Source organism: Drosophila willistoni, chromosome 3R (assembly GCF_018902025.1).
Source record: "Drosophila willistoni isolate 14030-0811.24 chromosome 3R, UCI_dwil_1.1, whole genome shotgun sequence".
Lineage (NCBI taxonomy): Eukaryota > Metazoa > Arthropoda > Insecta > Diptera > Drosophilidae > Drosophila > Drosophila willistoni.
Window position 1 is genome coordinate 3,013,155 of NC_061086.1, and position 23,524 is coordinate 3,036,678.

Below are 23,524 nucleotides of genomic sequence, written 5' to 3' on the forward strand. Positions count from 1 at the left end.
TACCATAATTGTTTGTTTTTCATGAATCTGCTGATAGGTAAATATATTAAAAACCCGATTTTTAGGTATTACCAATTTTAAGTTTTTATTCTTGTCTTTGATTTTTAATTGATCTATTGAGACATTAAATCACTTAATGGCCACGTCCTGTACGCTTCAAATTGCGATAAATAACGTCAAGCCACAAACATATTTACAGTTTAATGAGAATAACAAGAAAAATGCGTGTTCATGTACGTGTTTGGCTGGAAATAAAAAAGAAAACTTTGATAGTCAACTCGTGAGTGATTTTTTAGCTACCTGCAGGTACATACATATGAATTTTCGTGATTTTTGTCGTTTGTACAATTCGTTTGCCCTTGACTCCATTTCCAGGTGACCGTGGCACATGTGCAGAATGCATATGTACATATATATGACCGAACGACCGTCCGACCAGACATTGGCCTAGGCAATTTAGTATGTGGACGCTTATGGCTTACTTATAACCCATTAGGAGTATGATTATAATTAAAGAGATGATGATTAACTAATTGGACGGCAGCCACAGCCACAGCCGCCCACCACTAGATAGGGTAATGCAATATTTCATTGCAACGAGGCAACAAGGCGGTGAAACGCTAGTTAAATTAAGCTAATTTTAATTGTGATGCTGTCTATGTGGAAGTGCCTAGTGAAGCTGAAGCTGGAGTTGAATTTCGAGTTAAAGTTGCGCAGGCGCAGCGTCATCGGACAACGCAATCGTCCGCCTTTGATTGATAATGGCATTTCATTTACGAAACTTATTAATCGATTTATATGCGCTGGCACACAAGCGCCCAAAGCATAGCCACCAGTGATAGCCCCAGAGACCCAGCCACTTGACTGACTTGAGTTTGGTGTGCCACACACCTCTGTGGACAGTTTCTTTCGGCGATCCAAGGTTGAGATGTAAATTTTGTCTCTTTCTATCTTGCTCTCTTGCTCTCACTCTCTCTCTCTCTCTTTCGTATATACGTGGTTGATTAACCGTTAGCATTTGCGATGACACAAGTGGTTATGGCGCGCGCTTGACATGTTTAGTTTTGACATTGTAATGCCCAAGCCACAGCCAAAGAATATTGGCCACCAGCTCCAAGTCAAACCACGCCCACTAGCTACCTGCCTATCTACCTACCTAGCTACCTACCTACCCATCCACCTCCCCTACGCATTGTGGGGGCCCCTTACGAAATCATACAGTCCGATCGTCATCATCCAAATCGAAAAGCGAATAGGGAAAAGGCATTGGCGCATGCTCAGTTTCGTTTGAATTGACTTCGTTTGGTTTTTAGGTTTTCTTCTTCTTTTTCTGTTTCTTTTTGTAAGTCGCATTTTATTTATTTATTGTTCATTTCAGTTACGTAATAATGCAATATTAATTGGTTATTTGAAATAGTTTGTTGGGCTAGCACTACGCGTTGTTGTCGTTTTGCCACACACACACACACACAAAACCTCTATGTGTATGTGTATGTGTTTAGATTTCGAATGCTTTGATATGTATTTAGATACCGTGTAATCATAAAGTAAATCAGATTTACATGGGTGGACAGCGACCATTGATAAATTTCTGATTTTCCTTTAGGCCTTTAGAGGGCATTCATATTAATTTTTAAGAATTACCAAGAAACTTGTTGGTTAACAGAAAGAAACGACTCAATTTTGTTGAACTCATCGATTTACTCACTTTTTAAGCATTGAATATGTTTACTTAATTGTTCAGTTGATCACCCAGTTGATAAGTTTAGCTCGCAGCTGCTGCTCACTTGTTTATTGACTCATTTGCTCACTGTCTCAGCTGTCGATTATTTTCTGGTAATAGATGATGATTTACACCGGTGCTAACAGAATGTGTTAAAAAACCCTTGACAAGCTTTAAAATTAAAATGGATACTTAATTTATTCTTAGCTGTATTCATGGAATGTCCTTTTGTATTAAACTAGATTATTGAAATTGAAAAAGGTAAAGGAACAATTAATCATGTGAGTCAATGAACAACTTTGTAAAACTGATGCAAGGAAGTGACACATTTTGTGTGTCAAATCACTTTTCTAGGGTACTTGCGAATTGTCACATCAGTCACACAGTTAGAGCTCGTTCAGCTATTTGGTTCTTCAGTAGGTTTGCTCGCACTTTCTTTTTCCAAATAGGCCACTTATTATTGACCTATTGAAATGGATTTTAAAAATGCATTTTTCCCATGTTGATCTCGTGTAAACAAGTTGATATTCGTAATTTGTAAATTTACCCGATAATTAGTAGTCTGGAAGGCTTTTACTTTCTGACATTTCAGTTTGTCAACACGTGCTGCTGTAATAAATTCAAAAATATCTCGATTCTCTCACATCAGTTATCGTATTATTTCCTAGATAGAAACGCAGGTATTTCGCACATGATTCTGAGTCCAAGTTATAAGCTAAAGTAGACCAAGTTGACAGGACTCTTGGGAAGCACAATGCCAATGCCGACCGGCTCGTTCTCTCATCAAGGACCCACATGTTTTGATAGGATGAAAACTGGTTTCATCATTGGATTCTGTGTGGGTATGGCCAGTGGAGCTCTACTCGGAGGATTCTCAGCTCTTCGATATGGATTACGTGGACGTGAACTGATCAACAATGTGGGCAAAGTGATGGTTCAAGGTGGTGGCACTTTTGGGACTTTTATGGCCATTGGAACGGGTATTCGTTGTTGACCACAATGCTGATCCCACTCTTTCGAGAAACTCTCTTATTTAACTATTATTTTAGTTCAAATTAACTTGTTATTGCAAATAGATAGATAAATACATAAGTAAAGTTTGTCAACTTTAAAGCTACTCGCATCCATTAAATTAGATTTACAACTTCTTGTAGAGCTTCTTGTAGTGAAAACAGTAACTTTTAGTCGAATAATTTCGATAATTTTAATCCTATGGATTAGTTTTTTTTTTGTCAATTTTGTGTCAAGTTCCACAGTTTTTGATCATAAAAAAACATTTTTTCGAACAGCTTTACAACGCAAAGGAAAGGGGCATATAAGTGAGGCGGGAAGTAGAATCATATCCGGGTTCATTTCCGCAAAAAAAAGAGCAATAACAAAAAAAAAACTGAAAGCACACACCCAGTAAATAAACCAAGTGACCCGTGTCCTGGTGTGTTTGTGTCCTGCCAAGCCAAAGGGGTGGCTGCTCTTGTGGCAAATTAAGAATAAAACAACAACTCAACAGACACCATACAAAATAAAACAGCCAGGCCTCTCCCGACTAACTGGATGACATAATGCCTAGTACGTACACCTATGCTCACAAAACTAAGTCAGTTAATATTAGAAAGTCTTTGAATATAAGCCATCGCCATACAAGCAAAATAAAATATTAATTATGACTCAAAACTTGAAATGCTATTTAACAAACAAATAAGTTACCAACAAAAGTGGAAAATTATTGTACTATCTATTGATTCCATTCAATTTTCTTGGAGACGTAACCAAGTCGTGAAGAGACAATCTCAACTTATAGTAAAAGTAACTCCATAGCTTTTTGTCATTTTAATCTAGTTAGTATCCAATAGGCAATTCTGGGTCATACCTTCAATAACAGACATATCAAAGTTTCTTCAGTATTTATAAAAGTGTTTCTGTGAATATTTGTAGGTGAATTCATTTATTTGAGCATAAGTATACGAATGTTGTTGTTATGACGTATGAGCATGTGCCTTTTGTGACAAACGAGAACGGCGACAACCCTCACTCAACGGATACACGCTGGAGAATGTTGGCAAAGAGCGTTTTGAAACTCGAACTAAGAGTGTCTAAGAGTTGGCGCCTTTAACTGTGGTTCTCGCCAGCCGGCCTTTTTTTGCTGCGAAAGAGATAGCGCAAGTCAGCAAATGACTAACAGAGAGAGTGAGAAACACACAGAGAGAGAGAGAACGCGCGCAAGAGAGCTGGCGATTAGGTGGTGCGCGTGACGCAACTATCTGCTTCTTCTCCCATTTGCTCCTTTGGCCCATGCGGTATGGTTAGATACAGATACACTTACACACATGGATGTACCTAAGTTTGATTCTCTTGCTGGTTTATGCTCTCTCACTCGCCCGTGCTCTCCCTCTTTCTCTCTTTCTCACTTTTTCTCTCTCTGCCGTTCGCTCCTCCACAATGTTAATAAAGTATCTCACGGGTTGCCTGTTCTTCGCCCATTTTTTTCGCCTCAGTTTTCGTTTCGCTTTGGGTTGTACCTCTCCTCGTCTCTGGTTCGCTTTTTTGGGTCAGATCTGAGCAATATATTGAAATATTGAAATTGCTAGCCCACGGAGTCGAAGCCTACGGAAAATTGCAAAAAGCAATAAGCAAAAAGTAATGTGTTTTCAAAACCAAGTGTTGTTTGTGGCTCAAAATCTACACAAAGTCTAATATAATTTATGCAGAAAACATGAAAAATGAAACGAATAAAACCCTATGCATTTCGTTGGTCGCGGTGTTGCGTTACACGTTCTATCTATCACCCTGTCTGTCCCTTTTCGACGGGGTTCCACGTAATACAGACACAAAATACTTTCGAGTGACGGTTTCCGCCATAGAAAACCCATTAACATTTTACCGAAAGCTGCAGTTTTTTTTTTTGTCATACATCGAATTTCTGCTCACTACCAGTGAATGCGATAAATTAAGTGATGCCGCCAGACCCACGGGCTCGAAACGAACCGATCCGATGCGAACTGAACCTGTGATACAGATGGAAGAAGGTGGAGGTGTTGGTGGTGATGGGAGGTGCACGGAGGTTGGCCATTATGCGCTCAATTAGCTGAGCCCTGTCACCTTTCCCCAACCACCACCCCCGTGCCCATCGACCCTTGCATGCCTTGCACGCCTTTTCAACATTAATTGACCCAAGTGCGACAACAAAGTCGTCAACCACGACTACAAATATTCACTCACCCATACACACACACACACATCCTCTCTCTGCTGTCTGTCTCTATCTCTTTCTCTCATTGCTGTGCGCGCCTTGTCACCTGCAGTTATCAGTTATTGTCGTGCCCATCATTTTTGATTTTCTTTTGGCATTCATTAAGCCGTGATAAGAGCCAAATCTTTGCAATTACATTTTGAAGTGTACTTCCACTCGGGTTGTGCGAAAAAGAGAAGGCATGCATGCTGTTGTAAGACATGTGTAAAAGATATGACATAATTCCAAGACATTCAGTCAGCAGCAGCACCCAAAAAAAAAGCGAAAAAATACTACACAGACACATCCAAACGTACATGCATATATGTATGTATAGTATAAGCACAGCGATACAGAGAGAGTGGTAGAGAGAGTATGAAACGGAATAAAAACAGAATCACACCTTTCGCACTCTTCACGAGCCAATCTCGCTCTCTCTATCTCTCCCGCTTGGCGCACTCTTTCTCTTTAATCGAAAGAGAGCTAGACATCAGGTGCAAGTTCGACATGGATTCAAACTCTTGACCCCTCAACAAGTCTTTTCTTGGGCTGCTTCAATTCAATCTGCTTAACGGAAATGTCCCAATCTAAATTCCTAATTCCATCCGCCCCCATCTCTGTCACCCACTATGATGCATTTGCATGCCGGCGCATTTGAATAATTCCGCGGGCCGTGTGAAATATTTCTTCGTTTTGAATCGGTTTCTTATGGAAAAATTGTGAAATATCATTCTTCTTCTTTTGTGGCCTGGCAAAACTATTAAATGACTGTCTTAAATAACACGAAAAAAAACAAAAATTAGATTATTGCGACAAAAGACAAAGCGCGTTTCAATTTCCATTTCGTCAAGTTTTTACCTGTTTCGTTTCGATTTTTTTTTTTTGTTTTTGGCGACATACATTCGTAAAGAGTTTGACCATGAATTCGATTTTGAATGCAAAAGTCCCCAAAAAAAACAAAGAAACGTGAAATGAAAACCCGAAAAAACATGAAAAAACCCACGAGCTCCAAGCATTTACATATGTGTGTGCTGTCTGTGGTGTGTGTGTGTGAAATGCCGTAATAATTAATTGATCGACAAGTGCGGAGCTTTTGATTTGGTATGCAAGGCAACGCTCGCCTCGGAAACCGATCACCATGTGGGTACAAGAAGGGAGTAGAGAGGAAGTCGGCGTCTCAGTAGCGACGTTGGCGTTGGCGTCGCTGTTGGCATATGCACCTGTTGTTGTTAATAGAAGGGCTGCCACTATATTTCGCCAAGAAACTTAAAAAAATAAGAAATAAAACAGCATCTCTCACTCTCCGACTCCAATGTAACCTCCCACACCCCTTACAGACACACATCATTACACAACACACACACACACACACGCTATGACTCGGAAATCTTTAGAAATTTATATTAATGCGAAACTCAACATCGGTTCAAGCTCGGCTCTGTCTCGCTGCTCAGCTGACGTTGACGGCGACTGCAACGGCGGCACCAGCAACGCCAACGCCAAAGCCAACGTCAACGGCGACTGCGACGGTGACTGCCACTGGGCCTTAGTTGGCCAAGTCACCGTGGCATCCAGTTAGTCGTGGTTTGCTAGTCCAATATTTCGGTCGTGTGTCTCCTCCGTCTCTCTGCTAGCGTCTCCGTGCCAGCCGGATCGCCGTGTCAATTGAACGACAATAAAAACAAAAAGAAAATAACCAAAAGCGGCAAGAAAAATAGAAAGAGCAATCAAAAAAATAAAAACAACGATAAAAGCGAACGCTTAATAATTGATAGCATCTAAAAGTCTCTAAAAGTGCACTAAATGCTACATCCTGTTTATCCTGTGCTCAAGGTCCTTGGTCCTTGTCCCTAACCAAAGGCCCTGCCCCCTTTTCCCCCTTCTTCGGCCATCGGTAAAGTGTTATAAACTTAAAAAAAAAGTGCGATTGAATTTCCCGAAAATTAAATTGTGTTTAAAGAGCAATAAAATAGAGAAATTTTTCGAGCTTTTCAAAATAGCTTTTATTTGTAGTTTTATGACCAAGTTTCGTTGTTTTCCCCCGAAAATTAACAAAGCGCGAGAATAGGCCAAGTGCAACAGATATCCAGGCACAAAGACCCCACACAAGTTCGTCTAAAAATCAAAGGTAAATTTTCGGTACACTTCAAGCTAACGAATCCCATCAACCGAATCGATTCAGTTAATGGACCAAATAGTTAATTAAGTCTTTTAATGGAAAAGAAATTTTGTAATTTATTATCATTATGTGTCTTAAACTTTTGTTATTTTAGAGGTCCTTATTGACCAAATTGATCCTTAACAACTTTTTTGATTTTCGAAAACTGTTGTTGGTTTAATAAACTTTAAGTTAAAGTAAATACTTTCAAAAAATTAAAGTCATCTAAATCTACTACGGAATTATGTAAAACTTTGTGGAATACTTCGTTAGTTCGTTCGGTAAATTCTTAGGTTTCCACCATATAGCCCGGACTCAATCATAAGGATACCAGTTTCAATTGGAGGCGATAGATCAGATCATTCTATACAAATGTATGTACATGTATGAATGTATGTACATATTTTTCCCCATTTCGCTAAATTTTTGTACCTCAATGATGACAACTTTTTAATTAAACCTCCTTGTCAATTTTCAATTATTAATTTTTAATTTTTAATCAATTTAAGTTTTTTGGGTAAAAGTTATATATAGATAGACACACATACACACAAATACGTATATCGTAACATATGCAAATAAATAAAAAGTTTCGAAACAAAAAAAAATAAACAAATTCCGTTAATTTGACACAATTTTTTGGTTGTTTTTTTTTGCAATTTAGTTCGACCATGCGACTATTTCTAATACCTGTACATAAATTAGTTTGAAATGAGAAGGCGAAAAAAATAAATATATGTATATGTGTGTGTCTGGAATTGAGTCAGCGTCAGAGTCGGACTTCCAATCCAAATCTAAATCCGAATCCGAGTTTCAATGAATTCCAAAAACCAGTCAACCAGTTTCGATTGCCCGTTTTCATTTTGTATGAGAATGGCATTTGGTGAAGTGATTGAACTTTTGTTTTGAATGCAAATTGATCATTGTTTATGAAATTCAATTATTTCATTGTTATTAATTAGATGAAATAACAAAAAGAAAAAGAAAAGAGAATCACAATAAAAAAAAGAGAAAAAAAAGATGTATGTACAATGTCACAATGAATATCAAGTTTTAATCGGTTTGGAATATATTTGCTGCGCGATCCCCTTTGACCTCAAGTCAAAGAATAAATTTATGTATGTACTTGTTTGAGAACTTGTTGTTGGTTTTTCGCTTAACATATCAATAACTAAAATCGCACGTGATCCAACTTAAATTCATCTCTTAGTGTCCTCTGTTAAGCAATCCCTTTTTTCAATTCCTTTTTACGACAGCTCACTACGCACTGAGCGCCTTTTTGGCGTCATTCATGCCGTGCTTGGCGAGTATTAAACACGTTTCAGTTGTTCTGCCCTTACGCCCCCTCCCCCTAGCCCTTCACTCCTCCAGCAACCATTTGTTTTATAAGGGCGGCGGCGGGAAAATGAGCATTTTTTAAAGGGGCTTGGGGTGGCTAATACATACCTCGGGTGAGTCACGCGACAGAGCCTAGGCCTAAGCGAAAAGAAAAAAACATTTTTTCGGGCTCTCCTCGATGAGTTTTTCATTCAAGAAATTTCGCCACGAATTTGAGTGCGCAAGAGAGCTAAGAGAAACCCTAGTGGAGAAACGGAGGATTGGGGACCATCATCACGTGGTTGTGTGTGTCTATTGTATGTGTGTGTGTGTGTGTGTGTGTGTGTGTGTGTGTGACAACGTGGCGCCTCCGTTGTCGCCGGTTAAGCGGCATATTGGGGGTTGGGCCAAATCGCCGGAGTGGGCGGGCTACAGTGGGAGGGGGATTTAGTTGAGGGTGTCGCCTTACATGCTCATGTATTGCATTGTTGCTTCATGGCTTGGCTTTTGTGTGGGCTTACATGGGGGCTAACAACAGCAACCAAAACAACAACAGCAACTGAAACAACCGCGAAATCAGGTCAATGAAATAGCAATATTTGGCACGGCTTTAAGTCGTTTGGATGGCATCGCTTTTCAGTGCCTTCTTCTTATTCATTGGGTTTCGCTGCCTGAATGAAGGTGAACACGCTCTCACAACTACAATGGGAGTGTAGGGTGGGCAGGTGGTATTAACATCTGCCCCTCACCCGCACCCCCAGCCCATGGTCCCTTTTTTCGACTACAATGTTTGTTTTTTTCATCCTCCTCATCCTCCCTAGGTTGTGACATGGCTTGTTTTGACTTTGAATACGTTTAAATGTTAGATTTTCGGTGGCAGTGGCTTAATTTGCCTTGTTGTTGGTTGAGGTGTTTGCCTTTGCCGCCGCCAAGCCCATAACACCAGATCCATTCCACTGATGGGCAAACATTGGAGGGTTCGCTTTGTTTTTTGTGTCTCTTTTTTCTCCTAGCTTATTTTGTTTATTTGATTTCGTTACACTTGACATAGTTGAACCAATACTTTACTTGGCTAGTTAGTCTTTAGAGCTGTGATTGATTTCAATTTATTGGCCACATTTCATTTTATTTTTAGAGAAAAGGAGAAAAAAGATTGTCATTTATATTTAATGTACTTGTAAGTTGTTCAAATGACAAAATCCTGTTTGTCTCTATTTAGATAAAAACTTTTATTGATTACTACAGACTACTTTTTAGGAAAGAGCCGGCATAACTTTAGCCTCTGATCTAAATTAATCAAGTGAAAAGTAATTCTCACATGCTCTAAGTTATGTTTGCCATGTAAGTGACAAAAAAATTGTGCAATTAATTCAAGATATTAAGTGAATTTTAATTGCTTTGGAAACCTCGATAGTTCTATAAGCGGAAAAAGTCAAACACTTGGCCTTAACAGCAGCTGACTTTTTACTCGGAAGTTTGGAAAACAACAAATTAGTAATAGCCATAATAGTGTCAAATCAACTACTAAGATTTGTTGCTTCCTTCCTTTAAGTGTCTTAACAGTTAGTATTTGCTAAGAAATATGATCTATGGGTATAGTCGCATGGACTTGGGCAGACTGAACGTTTAAGAGAGCTTTGGTTGTTATTTTTTGTGTATTAAATTAAATTTCTCTTTGTTCTTGTCCGTCTCAAGGGAGCGCTAATTATTTTTGATTTATCGCTTGTACTCCTCATCAAAGGACTCTTGTGACAATCATAAATTCTCCTCAGAGGAGAGTATTAGCTGTGTCCTGTCGCCCCCACACCCACTTTTAGAAAGTTTCCTTCTATTCACTCTTCTGCTCATTGATTGTCGAGGGCCGTTGACGCTTTCGTAGTTAATTATGAACCCAGTTGCTATGCCATGTATGTGCCTGTACATACATAGATGGGATCCTTTCATGGCATTGTTGTTTAGTTATTGAGTTGGGTTATGCCTCTTGCCCTTTTCATTCTTTGCTTTGCCTGGCATAATTATAGTTTACACGCCCTTTTGTTCAGATTCCTTTGAGCATTATTGTTAAATATTTATATTACGGATAGTGCGGTCAGTCTCTAGTCCACGTCCGTGATTATGACGTATGCAATGAGTGTTTGTCGGAGACATCAACGCAATCGAAGGAGACCCATGGCTAGTATTGTTGGGCAGATCTCACAGATGGAATTAAAGATCCATCGTTTAAAAGGCAAGCCAACTTCTTCAGAAATGGGCAGAGAAAAGTTGGCTAACACAGGGAAAGGATTAATTATAGAATTCATTTACTACACGACTAACCATCGAGTTAACTAATTCTTATCTCACTTGAACTGAATAACAAATGTACTTTTTCTAGTTCTCGTTTCCAATTAATGGGCATAAAATTGTCGACTATGTTAGTGAATATTTCTTAGGCTACTTTTTGTTTCTGTTGTCCCCCATATAAGCCAACATTTTCGATGTAAAGTAGCTTTGACTTGTTTTGGACAACAAATCAATTACAATTGCTATGCAAGACGTGTCTTTTTATTGAAAAACCACTGTGTCAGCTGATCATCATCATCGCCATCATAATGACGATGGTAATGATGAGACTTTTGCACTTTTGTTTTGTGTGTGTGTGTGCGTTTTTTTTGCTCATTGTCCTTGAACCTTTCTTCTACTCCCTTCTGCTCATAAATATTACTCATAAGCCTGGTCGGTTGGTTCGTTAGTTGGTTGGCTGAATGTGGCACGGGGAAAAACATTCTCTGTATATTTGTTTGTATCTCCGAAAAAAACTCACACACACACACAAACACAATTTATCGATTTGCGATAATGCGTCTGTTCAAAGTCTGCGCTTATCATCGTTAACGTAAATAATGCACATAAAATATATAAAACATATAGCAATAATAAAAAATAAAAAGGCGTTCGAATATCGAAGAACGAACGTCAAATATAAACAACATGTAAATATGTCGCTGAAATGCTGACTTTGCAGCTTTTGGCTTTTAGTTTATTAACCTCATTCTGTGGACGTTTTCGTTGAGGTTGCCAGTTGCTGCTGCTGTTTCTTCTGTGTTTCGATTCGATTTCCAAATATTTGTAGTGGAATTGCAGGGCTCTTTTGTGGATAGACGTTGAGCAGAGATACCGCTTGAATATTGAATTATATATTTTTTTTGCATCTGTATGTTAATGAAATTAAAAATAAACTTGACCAAATCACGTGCCAAGATCTTTTGGGCACATACATGTATGAGTATGTACAGATGTGTGTGTTTTAGTTTTATTTTTGTGAAAACAATTTAATAATCTTATTTCTCCCTCTCACTCTCTCTCGTTGCAGCTCAATAAATGCATTGGAGGAATTTAAACAGTTTGCATTCAATTGTTCTTTTATGATTCTTTAGCCAAGAGTTTCGAGCCAGAAGAACATTTACGAGCATTACACCAATAGCAACAACAAAAACATAGTTTTCTGAATTAAATAGCAAACAACATCATTAAAAACAAAAACAACTACAACTACACAGCAACACAATGGCCTTAATTATGAAATACATCGACAGCATAAACAGATATATGGACTCATATAGTGGTAAGTGAGACTATCCCAAAAATTCAAAATTATTCAAAGCCAATTTGATAATTTTAAAGTTTATTAATGAATGTATTCTACAAGAGCTTAACAAATAGCCACTAAAGTTAGTGAAAAGCCTTAAAATAATCTAAAACTATTTATTTGTGATATCAATATTTTCTTACCATTTATCAATGTCTCTAAAATACAAAAAATTATACATATGTAAAAAGGAAGAAACAAAATTTAGTTAACTATTTAACGCGCCTTTAAAGTAGAGATCGGAAGACATGTAAGATGTTCTTCATTTCAACTCTTCCCAATCAGAAGTCCTAGAATTCAACAATTCACACACTTATTTACTTATATACAAATTTTGAATTGATAATTGATTGAAAGAATTTTAGTGTCGAAATCGTTTATATGTATATCCCTTCATGAAGGGATTCAAATCAAATGGCTAAAAAGCACTTCAAATTTTATGTCTAAAATGTTGAAAAATCTGTTCCAATTAAGCACGTAGCATAACTTAGCATATTGTAAGCATAACTTTTAAAATAATTCAAATTTTAACTAGATCTTTGGACGACTTTTGATTTTTAAAATTTTCATAAGTAAATAAGACGAAGTTTTTCAACCATCCAAGCGCAGCAAATATTATTGTAAATTTTGTTTGTAGAAACTCTTTTTTTCAGGAATAGAGGATCAAATTTTGTGAAAATAAATTTAGATGGATTTCAGAGTTTAGATCATTACTAAATCTTCATGGTCAAAAAATGCAATCCATTTACATAGTCTTGATTGTTTAAGTGAGATCTTTTTTATTTTTTTTTAAGAAAACCCTGCTGAGAAAATTTTAAAATTTTTTTTTGGATTTTATTGAGTTTTAGACTTATGAAGACTAGTTGACAACATTTAGCCCTTTTCGTGATTATTATTTTCTATCTTGAATAGAATGTGTGCCCGTCTATCGATCTATCGATGATAAATCGTTCGGACCAAATCTAACCATTTCAGTGGCATCTTTGTGAATGGATGGACTTGGCATGGGTATTCCATCTGCTAATTTGTCTAACCTTGATGGAGTGAGCTTAGACCATAAATTGTTTTTGCTTTGCCTTGCCTCTTTTCTAGCCCCCTTCACCCATTTCACTGCAAAACGGCCAAAGGTTTAACACACAAATGATTGAATAATTTTTAACACCAGATCACTAATTGGCCAAGAGAAAGAAAGAAAGAGTAAGAGACAGAGAGGGAGGGAGAGCGAGAGAGAGAGAGAAAAACAGAAAGATATATAATTTTATGGCATACAGCTTGAGAGAAAGAGTTTCGGAATTATTAAATTTACATTTTTATTTATTTGTATATACTAAAAACATTATTCTCGCAATTCACGTGCTTAATATTCTCCACTTTATATACCAAACGTTTAATGCGGTGCTCTCTTTTCTACTTATGTATATGTATGGTATATCCATCCATTGGTATACACTTATTTATTTATTCAGTTTGGTATACCAAACACCCTTCACTTCTCACCACGTTTGACAAATGTTTAGCAATTCCTTCGCTGACGACAAGAAACGTGTTAAAATTATGTTTCAACATCAGATGTATGTACTCATTTATATACTTCCAACTATATATAGACGCTGTCTTTATATACACAAGTACATGTGCATGTGTGTGTGCGTGTGTTTGTGTGTCTCTCTTATTTTGAGGGTCTTCACATGCAATAATATCAAAAATAAAATCATAGATATCATATGCACACTCACACAACCTAACAGGTCAAAATATTTTATCAGGTGTCAGATAACTAACTGCTCCATTATCTAAACCCTAATCATTTTAAACATTTCGTTTTCTGATACTCTTTCCATATATAACTGCAGTCGGAGGGTAATTAGTTAGAATAACGGATCCTTACTCGTATTGTTTGTAAAGGACTTTCCAAGATTCAAATCACAACAAAACAGAAATCGAGGCAAGAATCAGAGATAAGAAAGATTGTTTTTTCTTTTACTTTTTTTTGGCAGATTTTTAAAATATTCGTATTAAATTTCGAATTAATATATGCCTTGATTGATTCAAATCCTTTGCCTTTTAATAAAACATTTAAATATATAATCCAATTCCAAAACAATATGAAGAAATGGAAAGATCCCCTAATTAATTATTTCAAATGCTGAAATAATAATAACACATTTTAGTATGTAATTTACTATTAAGAGGCTCTTCAGCCTTTACACTTGTGGTTAAGTGGGTTTTACACAGCTTTGCCCCATTGTAAGTTCGGAATTTATGAAGTCTCAATTTACTTGAAACAGTTTCTAATGTAATCAATTTTGATGCAACACAAGATTAGAAAAGAAAAAGAGAAATAAATATGAGAAAAAACAGAAGTCACAATTTTTAAATTAAACTTTTCACTTTTACATTATTTGCTGGGTTACTTATTAAAGTTTTTCAATGTCTTCCATTTATATCATGTTCCATCAATTGAAATTCATATAGTAACATGAATTCAAGAACTAGCCTTCTTTGGCCAACTGTGTGAACGTCCATAAAGAAAACAAGATGGGCAACAACTTGACCAACTCATGACATTTTTTCCCGCTCTTTCCCTGATTGTAGATTGTGGAATGGAATGGAAGTTCTTATATATTTGATTGATTCGTGTACTTATCAGATACAAAGCATTCTTGAGTCCCTTAAAATATGAATGGAAAATTGGGAAAGGAATTGGGTTAAATTGTACCACTTAAATGCATTGCAATGCATTGATTAGTAGATTAGATTAATGCTGATTACTTATCAGTCCACCCTCGTTAAGTCAAGTCAGTTTCTTGCAGTAATTGCTACCAAGAATTGGAGCAACGAATGAATCGTAATTAGAAGGTGGCATATACCCTAATAAACAGAAATTAAATAATACCAACTAATTATGGCTAATGTTACAAATATTTTAAAAATAAGTTCAAATCAAAAGAGACAAAATTTCAGTAGACAAATATTAATTAATTTTTTATTTCACAATCGAATATTTTTATAATTGATTGATTTAAACTGCGTCAGTTGCAATGAAATCGATTTTTGGCTTTGGATTTTGTTATCAACGTGAAAATGTTTTTTTATTTTCGTTTTGATAATTTGTTGTTAATAAATGGAAATATTGGTTTATTTACCCAATCGGATTCACAATAAGTTGCATAATCATATGCATAAAGAGTTGATTTGAATGCGAAATGAAGTTGCAAATACATAAACATAAGAAATGCTACATACATAAGTAGTAAATATGTACATACATACATAGATAGATTTCATGTGGCTAAAGAAAGGGTTAGGAGCAAGGCTTTGAACGTGAGACATCATGGCCATGGCCAGTGGCTCGAAATGTGATTTGATTTGAGAACGATAAGGGCTCAAAGTAAACACTTTTTGTCACTTGTTATGTAACTCATGCGTGCCACAAACAAATTCCCAACTACAGTTCATATATGTACATACATTTCTGTCTGTTTTGCAGATTCAAGGACAAAGGACTGGCCCATGATGTCATCACCTTTTCCCACATTGGCTGTGTGTATGACATATGTCTACTTGGTTAAGGTAAGTGCCAACAGGTGCTCATTGAATTGGGTCATCGTCTAATCGCCGTATAGCCGCCTAATCGCTGGCAGTCTCAATCTCAAGTGTTATTTCCATGCGGAAGAGACTGGCCATATCTTGTTGTGTGTGGTTGTGGGCGTGTACATATATATCTGGGTGTTGCGTGCCGCCGATAACGCTGAAATACTCTTCCCCCGACCCAGACTGGGTTTATTTATAATAGGGAGACTAGGCGACATATGAATCAACGCCCCTGATAACAAGAATCAAGAAACCAACACAAAAATACTAATTTCTGATTATGATTATGAGTCAAAGGAAATATACGAAGAAATGTTTAAATTCACAGGTTTTGGGGCCACGATTAATGGAGAATCGGAAACCGTTTCATCTACAACAAATGCTGGTCGTCTACAATGCCCTACAGGTGGTATTTAGCGCGTGGCTCTTCTATGAGGTAGGTAGTTCAAAGATAATCCTTTTTCCCCACCAACATCAACATCATCATCACGATCGCATCGCGTCTGTTAGTGTTGTCATCGTCGTCAGAGGAAGCCGAGATGGAAACCGAAGATAACTGAACATTTAATTTATGATTTCCATTTGTTTTTCTGTTATTTCTTGATTTGCAATTAACTTTTGATTTAATTTTAGTGTTTAATGGGCGGCTGGTGGGGCGCATACAGCTTCCGCTGCCAGCCGGTGGACTACACAGATAGTGCCACATCGAGGAGAGTAAGTGTCATCCCATATATTTTTTATTGTCCATATTGTGATCTAGCCTAGCTCTCAGTGTCTGTATTAGGCCCTGCCCCCTATCTTATCAGCCCCTTTATCCACTGTCAGCCATCTCTTTGAGCATTAGATTGAAGATATTTCTTTTTACAGTTATTCGATTACACGACAACATATCTCAAGCTTTATATTGTTAATTCATATTACTTTAAGCAATTGCCATATTAACAAACAATGCTTTCTATATAAAATATATTTAGTTATTCTTATTTTTACACATTATTTAAATTGCAATTGATTTATGGTTAAATTAACTACACGATCACGAGCAAATGTGTAGCTATATACATATAGAAGCCTTGGGAGGGTTATCTACGATTATTATTATTATTATTATTATCAACTAATCCCTGTCTCTGTCTCTCTCTCACCGGAGTCGCTACAAACAAAGATCTGTTTTGTATATAAATTGCTAGCAAACAACAGAAAACAAAAACCCCAAGCAACACTGGTGAATAATATATATATATGTTTATACATATATTTAATAATAATTTTTTTTTTAATTTTTATAATTTTTTTATTTTTATTTTTTATTGCTGTTGTATTATTAAGCAAAATGTGCTTATTGTTTATTCGTTTATATATACACATTTATGCTTTCCTTTGATACCGTTATCATTGATGCCTAATAAAATTAGACAATTAAACGCTGTTTCTACTAACCCAACACCATCGGCCCCGATAAAATTAATAATAATTGCAACTTGCACAAATGTAAATAGCCCACAGAATCAGAAACAGAAACAGAAACAAAAACAGAGTGAGTAATCCATCCATGGAAGCCAACGTAACATCTCCGTCCTTGACCTCGACCCGATGACAACGTCGATGACATTATCTCATCCACACGAAAATCGTACTCAACCACTGAAGATCGACTATGTAATGTAAAATGCCACTCTCTTGTATCTCTATACATTTGCAGATAGGCATTTCCGGTTGGCTAACTGGACATTATAGCTTCCGATGTCAGCCAGTCGACTATAGTAATAATCCTAGAACATTAAGGGTATGTGTTAACCTCATCCACGAACAAAAACAAAAATACCAAACAGACAAAAACAAAAAAACACACATACAAAGTAATATGAGCCGTAAGATAACGATAATGATAACAATTATATTAATTTAACTTGGTTAAGTATTCGAGTGTTGGGGTTTGCTTGGTGTGAGTGCGTGCAAATGGAGTCTTTACATTATATACTCTCCTATATATCCACAAATATGTACATACATATATCTATAATGTACATACTATATTCTACCTAATAAGCCCCTGTTTTTTTCATTTTTTTCTTTGGTTGTATGGATATTAAATGTTTTAATGGCCTTATCATTATAAAGCTAAACACATTGTCATGGACAACTAACCGATTACGAGTATAACCCCGAATTAAGCATGTGTCTGCCGTGTATATAACTGTCAACCAACCCTTTGTCTCCCCCCTTTTACCCCATATTTCTGTAACTAAATGCAAAAGTTAGTTCATCTAAATAACGATAAATCTCGATCTAACTTTCTATCTATCTATCTAGGACTCTTTGGCTCTCTATGCAATTCTAATTATTTGAATGTTTATCCCTTTGCCCCCTCCACAACTTTCTTATTATCACCCCAAGAATGATTTCAATATATATCCACTATTAATTAGATCAAATATTTTAATTATCGTATTGAACTTCTTCTATACAATTTACCCCGCCCGCCCGTTTATTAAAGCGTGTGTGTGTGCATGATGAATCTATATTTTAATTATTATTTGAATTGAATTTGAATTAATTTAAATAGTATCAAGAATAGAGTTCCCAAGTGTGTGTCTGTGTGTATGAGAGAGTATAAGTGTGTGAATATATTCAAGAGCGTAGCCAAAATTCAGATTGAGAAAGTCGAAAAACTTTGTTGACTTAAGTTTTGTAATAAATTCTTATCAAAATTCACTTTAAAACAATTTTACCGAAGTTTCATTAGTACCTAATAAAAAGTATAAAATTCAACTCTCTACCCTACCCATATCTGGATACGCCCTTGAATATATCTTTCGGCATAGCCGATCATTTGTTATACCCTTATAGCCAAAAGTTTGAATGAGCCGCAAGCTTTTTTAAAATAAACAAACATCTAATGTAAGTAGTATGTACTTTCCATCTACAAAAAGTCCAAATCTGTTGATTATCGACAATTGTGCCTATATTGTAGGTAAACATATAAATTCCTATTAATATCTCTTGATTGTTTATGCAATTTATAATATTTCTTAGAAATATTAACATAATCGGTTCGAAAGGCAAATGGAATTAACCAATATTGTCCGATCTCAACAATCTATTGCACGTTAGCTGGAAATATTCCTATATATTTCCTATAATTCGCTTTCTATTTCGATATCAACCTATTAAAGAATAAAATAACACTTTAAAGTTATTCACTTTTGGCTAAGGCAAACTCAAGAACTCTTCTTAATTGCATATGTCTGACACAAACAAACGAATGAAAATAAAGTATATATACTTAATATTCCTGAAATTAATGTTAATTTCATTATTTAATCTATTTTTGCTGCCGCTATGTGTAGATGGTCCATGCCTGTTGGTGGTATTACTTCTCCAAGTTCACAGAATTCATGGATACGGTGAGTAGCGAGTTTCGACTACAAAGACGACCACGACGACGACGACAAGATGTGAAATGGAGTCATTTGTCCAGACTTGTCGCATCGTCATAATAATAATAATAATAATAATTGCTTTCATAAATCAACGTTAAAAAAACTTTTGATGGCGGGTGCTCGCTTGTCTTGTGTCTCTTCAGATTTTCTTCGTGTTGCGCAAGAAGACTAGCCAGGTAACAACACTGCATGTCATCCATCACGGCTGTATGCCCATGTCGGTTTGGTTCGGCGTTAAATTCACCCCAGGTACGTAACCAAATAGTGCTGACTCTGTAAATCGATGCGATGTCATTCAATTCCAATCCAATCCAATCCTATCCGATCCCATCTAGGTGGCCATAGCACTTTCTTTGGTCTGCTCAATACATTCGTTCACATTGTGATGTACACTTACTATATGTTCTCGGCCATGGGTCCCCAATATCAGAAGTATCTCTGGTGGAAGAAGTACCTGACCACCCTGCAAATGGTACGTTTTTCCCCATCTCAATCTGCAATCTCCCAGTTTATGGTTATGATAATTAATGCTTTTGCATTGCCATTTAGGTCCAGTTCATTTTGATCATGGTGCACGCCTTCCAATTGCTCTTCATCGACTGCAATTACCCGAAGGCCTTTGTCTGGTGGATCGGAATGCATGCCGTCATGTTCTTCTTCCTGTTCAACGAGTTCTACAAGGCAGCCTACAGAAGCCGTCTCATGGTAAGTGTTCCGGAAATGACTTTTGGCCAGCACTTAGGTGACGACATTAGCAACCTTTATGATCATCTCATTATCGTTAATGGCCACCGTGCCTAGAGACCATTGTTATCAGTCTTATTCAAGTGGTGGTGGCACTTCCCACGTTAATAAGAAAAAGCATCTTTTACTCTGAGAGAGCGGCAAAGTTGTGACGTCGTCGTCGGCGACGTCGTTGTTCCAGATTCCGGTCTGCGTTAATGAAAATGAAACCAAAAAGCAAAACCAAAACGATTATATCATCGCTATCAACGCTCTGCACCTTGCGACGGGCCTATGGCAAACCGAAGCGTTGATGTTGTGGTCCAAATTCATTAACAAGATTTCGTCAAGTGTTGGGTCTCTGGGAACTCGATTGCCGAAGGGGAACGAGGGGCTTTAAAGGTGCCCAAAGCAGTAACCCAAAAAGAAAACAATGCCAAAACGAATGCCGTTTAACGACCCACAGCATCGGCCACACAGCATCCGCCGCAGCGGAGTGAAAGTTGAATCGAGAGTGCTGTGGTGGGAGGGGGCGGAGGGTCTACAAATCATTTAGTTCAGTTGATTGCATAATACTATCTTAACATATTGGCGTTTCTTTCTTCATCACACACTCTCTGATTGCGTCTTCTTGTGTTTCCTTGCAGAAAAAGAATGCCGCTCTGGCAGCGGCCAATGGACACGCCAAACCCAATGGCTACTGCAAGAGTATCAATGCCCACGATGATCTGGCCATGCCGCAGCCACAAGCCGACACGATCGCATCCAAGGCAAATGGCAATGCCACCTTTAGCAATGGCCATGTCAATGGAGTCAAGAACGGCTATAAGCCACTGGCAAATGGCACGACGACGACGACGTCGGGCTTGGCCAATGGCAGTGCGCACAAAACAAATGGCACACTGCTGGCCAATGGCTATGCCAATGGACATGCCACCAAATTGCTGGACGATGTGGCCCAGGAGCTGACACAGCGAAAGATACAGAAATAATACCGGCAGAAAGCGGGTCGGCGCCAACACAGAGCTTAGGGAGGATGGAGCACAGCCGCAGCAGCAGCGTCAGAGTCATAATTACACAACAGCAACAACAACAACCACAACACCAACCACCACACAACCACACACCACCATCACCCAACCACCCACCCACCCACACATCAACACACTCACCCTCTCACCCGCATTCATTGTGGAGAAATGTTAAGTAAATAGCGAAAGAACGGACAAACGCGGGGAAACACTTTTCGAAGGGACATATTGTTATTGATAGAAAATCGATATTCCAATATATATATGTATATATATGTATATGTATGTGCATATGTATTTCTGCAGCTGGCGATCGAGAAGCAATTGCTAAACATATTCGATGCATACATATTAATATATATATACACAAATATTTGTATATATATATAGAGATTGTATAGGCATTGCTAAATGCATTCATACTTCTAACTAACGATTAAAAAATACATTTTTGTTGCTTTTTTTCTTTTTTTTAACTACTTTAGTTGTACAAAGCTTATAAATTATAAGTACATACTACAAAACTGTATAAAACAAAACAAAAAAAAAACAAAAAACAAACAAAAAAATCAAACAAAACAAATGGAAAGCAAAAAAAAAAACAACGGCAGCCCAGCATGAAGCAGTTTATAAACTAAAAATTAATGTTTATTAAATTTAAAAATGTGCAAACATGGAATTCACCTATTTAAGCATAGAATTTAGTCCATAATCTGCATAATTATATATACAAGATAAATGTGGCACACCGAAAGTCAAACAACTTTTGTAAAAACAAAACAAAAAACACAAAAAAAATGGAGAAGGAAACCCAAACACAAAAAGGAAATTGTAATTTAAATTAAGGCACAATAATTGTTACAACTAAAAGTCAAAGCAAAAATAGTCATCAGCTATTTAAGTCAAGCAAAAAAACAAAAAACAAAACCAATTCAAATACACACAAAACCACAATCACTTAAATGATTGTGTATAATTAATTTATTATAAATAAATTATGCCGCAGCCATGTGCAAATTTTTGCTCTCATTTCGATAAACAAAAGAAACATTGAAACAAATTCCGAAACATCCCCCCACAAATTAATATAAATACATACTCTATATAAAAATGATGATGATGATGTATGTACTATATATATATATACGTATATGTAAGTATAAATCCAATTTAAATCAGCAAAGCAACAAACAAAACAAACAAAATAGACTGTAAGTCCCACACACTCTAGGTTCTATAGGGTATGCAATTGCATTACGTTTTGTATGCGTAGTAGCCATTTTTGTGGATCAGTATGTAAACATTATGTAATTATTATTATTATTATTATTATTATTATACAGAAAAACACAAATACAAAACAACAAAACCATCAACAAAAAGAAACAAAAAAATCCATTATGAAATTAAAACAAAACGGAAAAGAAAAAAAACAAAAGCAAAAACCAACAATAAAATGTGTAGAGAATTAGGCGAAAGTGGAATGGAGCATTTTTTCAATAAAAAAAAAACAAAAAAAATTCAAAAACCAAACTTATTTAAGAGTATTTTTTGCAAATTTAACCTGGAAAGTTCACATCAAGCTCAATATAACACAGCTCAACCTGATATTGCCTAGGATGCAGTGGTCACTCGGTAGGCGATCTGAGCTCAGCACCGGGAACAAATTGCAGCTATACAAGGCCATTTTAATCATCTGTCATCATCCTGTCAGTCAAGTGCGAGATCCGGAGGTATGGAATTCGTTACTGCTGCAGACTGGAAGCTCATGACAATGTACTGGCAATTAATCTTCTGAACAATAGCAGACGTCTGAAAAGATGTCACCCCCTTGACCTGCCATTTAGACCAGAGACGGAGTGGAAGGAAGAAAGCTGCACGACCTTCACCTCTACGTAATGTTTACCCATCATCTATCCATTTAGTAAAGATTTTAAATACAACAAATATTTCGAAAACATAAAATATGTACTATTCAATAAAGTATATAGAATATTCAATATTCCTGTAAATATTCTCTCAAAATATCCTCCCAAACACCCTATTATCCACTGATCAAAGCTTTCTAAATGACAGAAGATTCTAGACCGAAATAGGATCAATGGAATCATCTATTAGAGCAATTGGTCTTGGAGTTCCTCAAGTATGCTTGGAGATCAGTCCGGACACTTGCCAAAATACGGATATTTCTAAAATTAGTAACTTTTTTCGATTGTCTTTACGTTAGTCTGGTGAATCTTCGAAGTGATCTTGAAGTGCCAAATTTTTAGAGATCAAGATCGGGTGACTATATCATATAGCTCCGATAGGAACCATCGGTCGAAAACAGTGACTTTTGTCAATAACTTCGTTACTTTTAACGCGATTGCTTTCAAATTAAAATTTGTTAATTTAATATATTTGTTAATGACTGTGCCGAATTTGATAAATATCGGGCAACTGTAATATATAGCTCCGATATAGGAACGATCCGTGGAAAACAGTGACTTTGATCAATATCTTCGTTATTTCCTATACTAAGATTGTAGGCCGTTATTTCGCAAACATTAGCCTTTTTAGCTAAAACGTTTTTCCACTTTGATGGCAAGAGTTACCAAAAATATTGCAAGGGTATACAAACTATGACGCGGTCGAAGTTAGCCCCTCTGGTTTTTTCTAAATTTATAGCAAGTTTTTGTATT

The 23,524-nt window shown here is 36.7% G+C and overlaps 2 protein-coding genes across 5 annotated transcripts in view; both read left to right on the forward strand.

Moving 5' to 3' along the window:
- Positions 1-21,957, forward strand: part of LOC6650606 (elongation of very long chain fatty acids protein AAEL008004) — a 43,336-nt gene extending 21,379 nt beyond the window's left edge. Inside the window, exons 2-11 of one of the 4 annotated variants that reach the window (XM_015176895.3) lie at positions 11,777-12,028; positions 15,543-15,625; positions 15,975-16,082; positions 16,280-16,360; positions 17,349-17,432; positions 18,997-19,053; positions 19,233-19,338; positions 19,425-19,561; positions 19,639-19,794; positions 20,460-21,957. In XM_015176895.3, the coding sequence (XP_015032381.1) occupies positions 11,971-12,028; positions 15,543-15,625; positions 15,975-16,082; positions 16,280-16,360; positions 17,349-17,432; positions 18,997-19,053; positions 19,233-19,338; positions 19,425-19,561; positions 19,639-19,794; positions 20,460-20,804 (1,215 nt within the window). In that variant the 5' untranslated portion in view covers positions 11,777-11,970 and the 3' untranslated portion in view covers positions 20,805-21,957. Of the gene's footprint in view, positions 1-4,268; positions 4,358-6,934; positions 7,078-11,776; positions 12,029-15,542; positions 15,626-15,974; positions 16,083-16,279; positions 16,361-17,348; positions 17,433-18,996; positions 19,054-19,232; positions 19,339-19,424; positions 19,562-19,638; positions 19,795-20,459 lie in introns of those variants that run through there. The other 3 variants (XM_023180885.2, XM_023180884.2, XM_023180887.2) reach the window with 3 other exon arrangements.
- Positions 2,296-2,836, forward strand: LOC6650605 (reactive oxygen species modulator 1). The gene is made up of 2 exons (XM_002072678.4): positions 2,296-2,403; positions 2,461-2,836. Exon 2 carries the CDS (start codon positions 2,478-2,480, stop codon positions 2,715-2,717), a length of 240 nt encoding a protein of 79 aa, XP_002072714.1. The 5' UTR covers positions 2,296-2,403; positions 2,461-2,477; the 3' UTR covers positions 2,718-2,836.
- Positions 21,958-23,524: the final 1,567 nt, after the last annotated feature.

Coding starts and splice junctions, on each gene's coding strand:
- LOC6650605 (XM_002072678.4), top strand. CDS start 2,478: ATGCCAATGCCGACCGGCTCGTTCTCTCATCAAGGACCCACATGTTTT.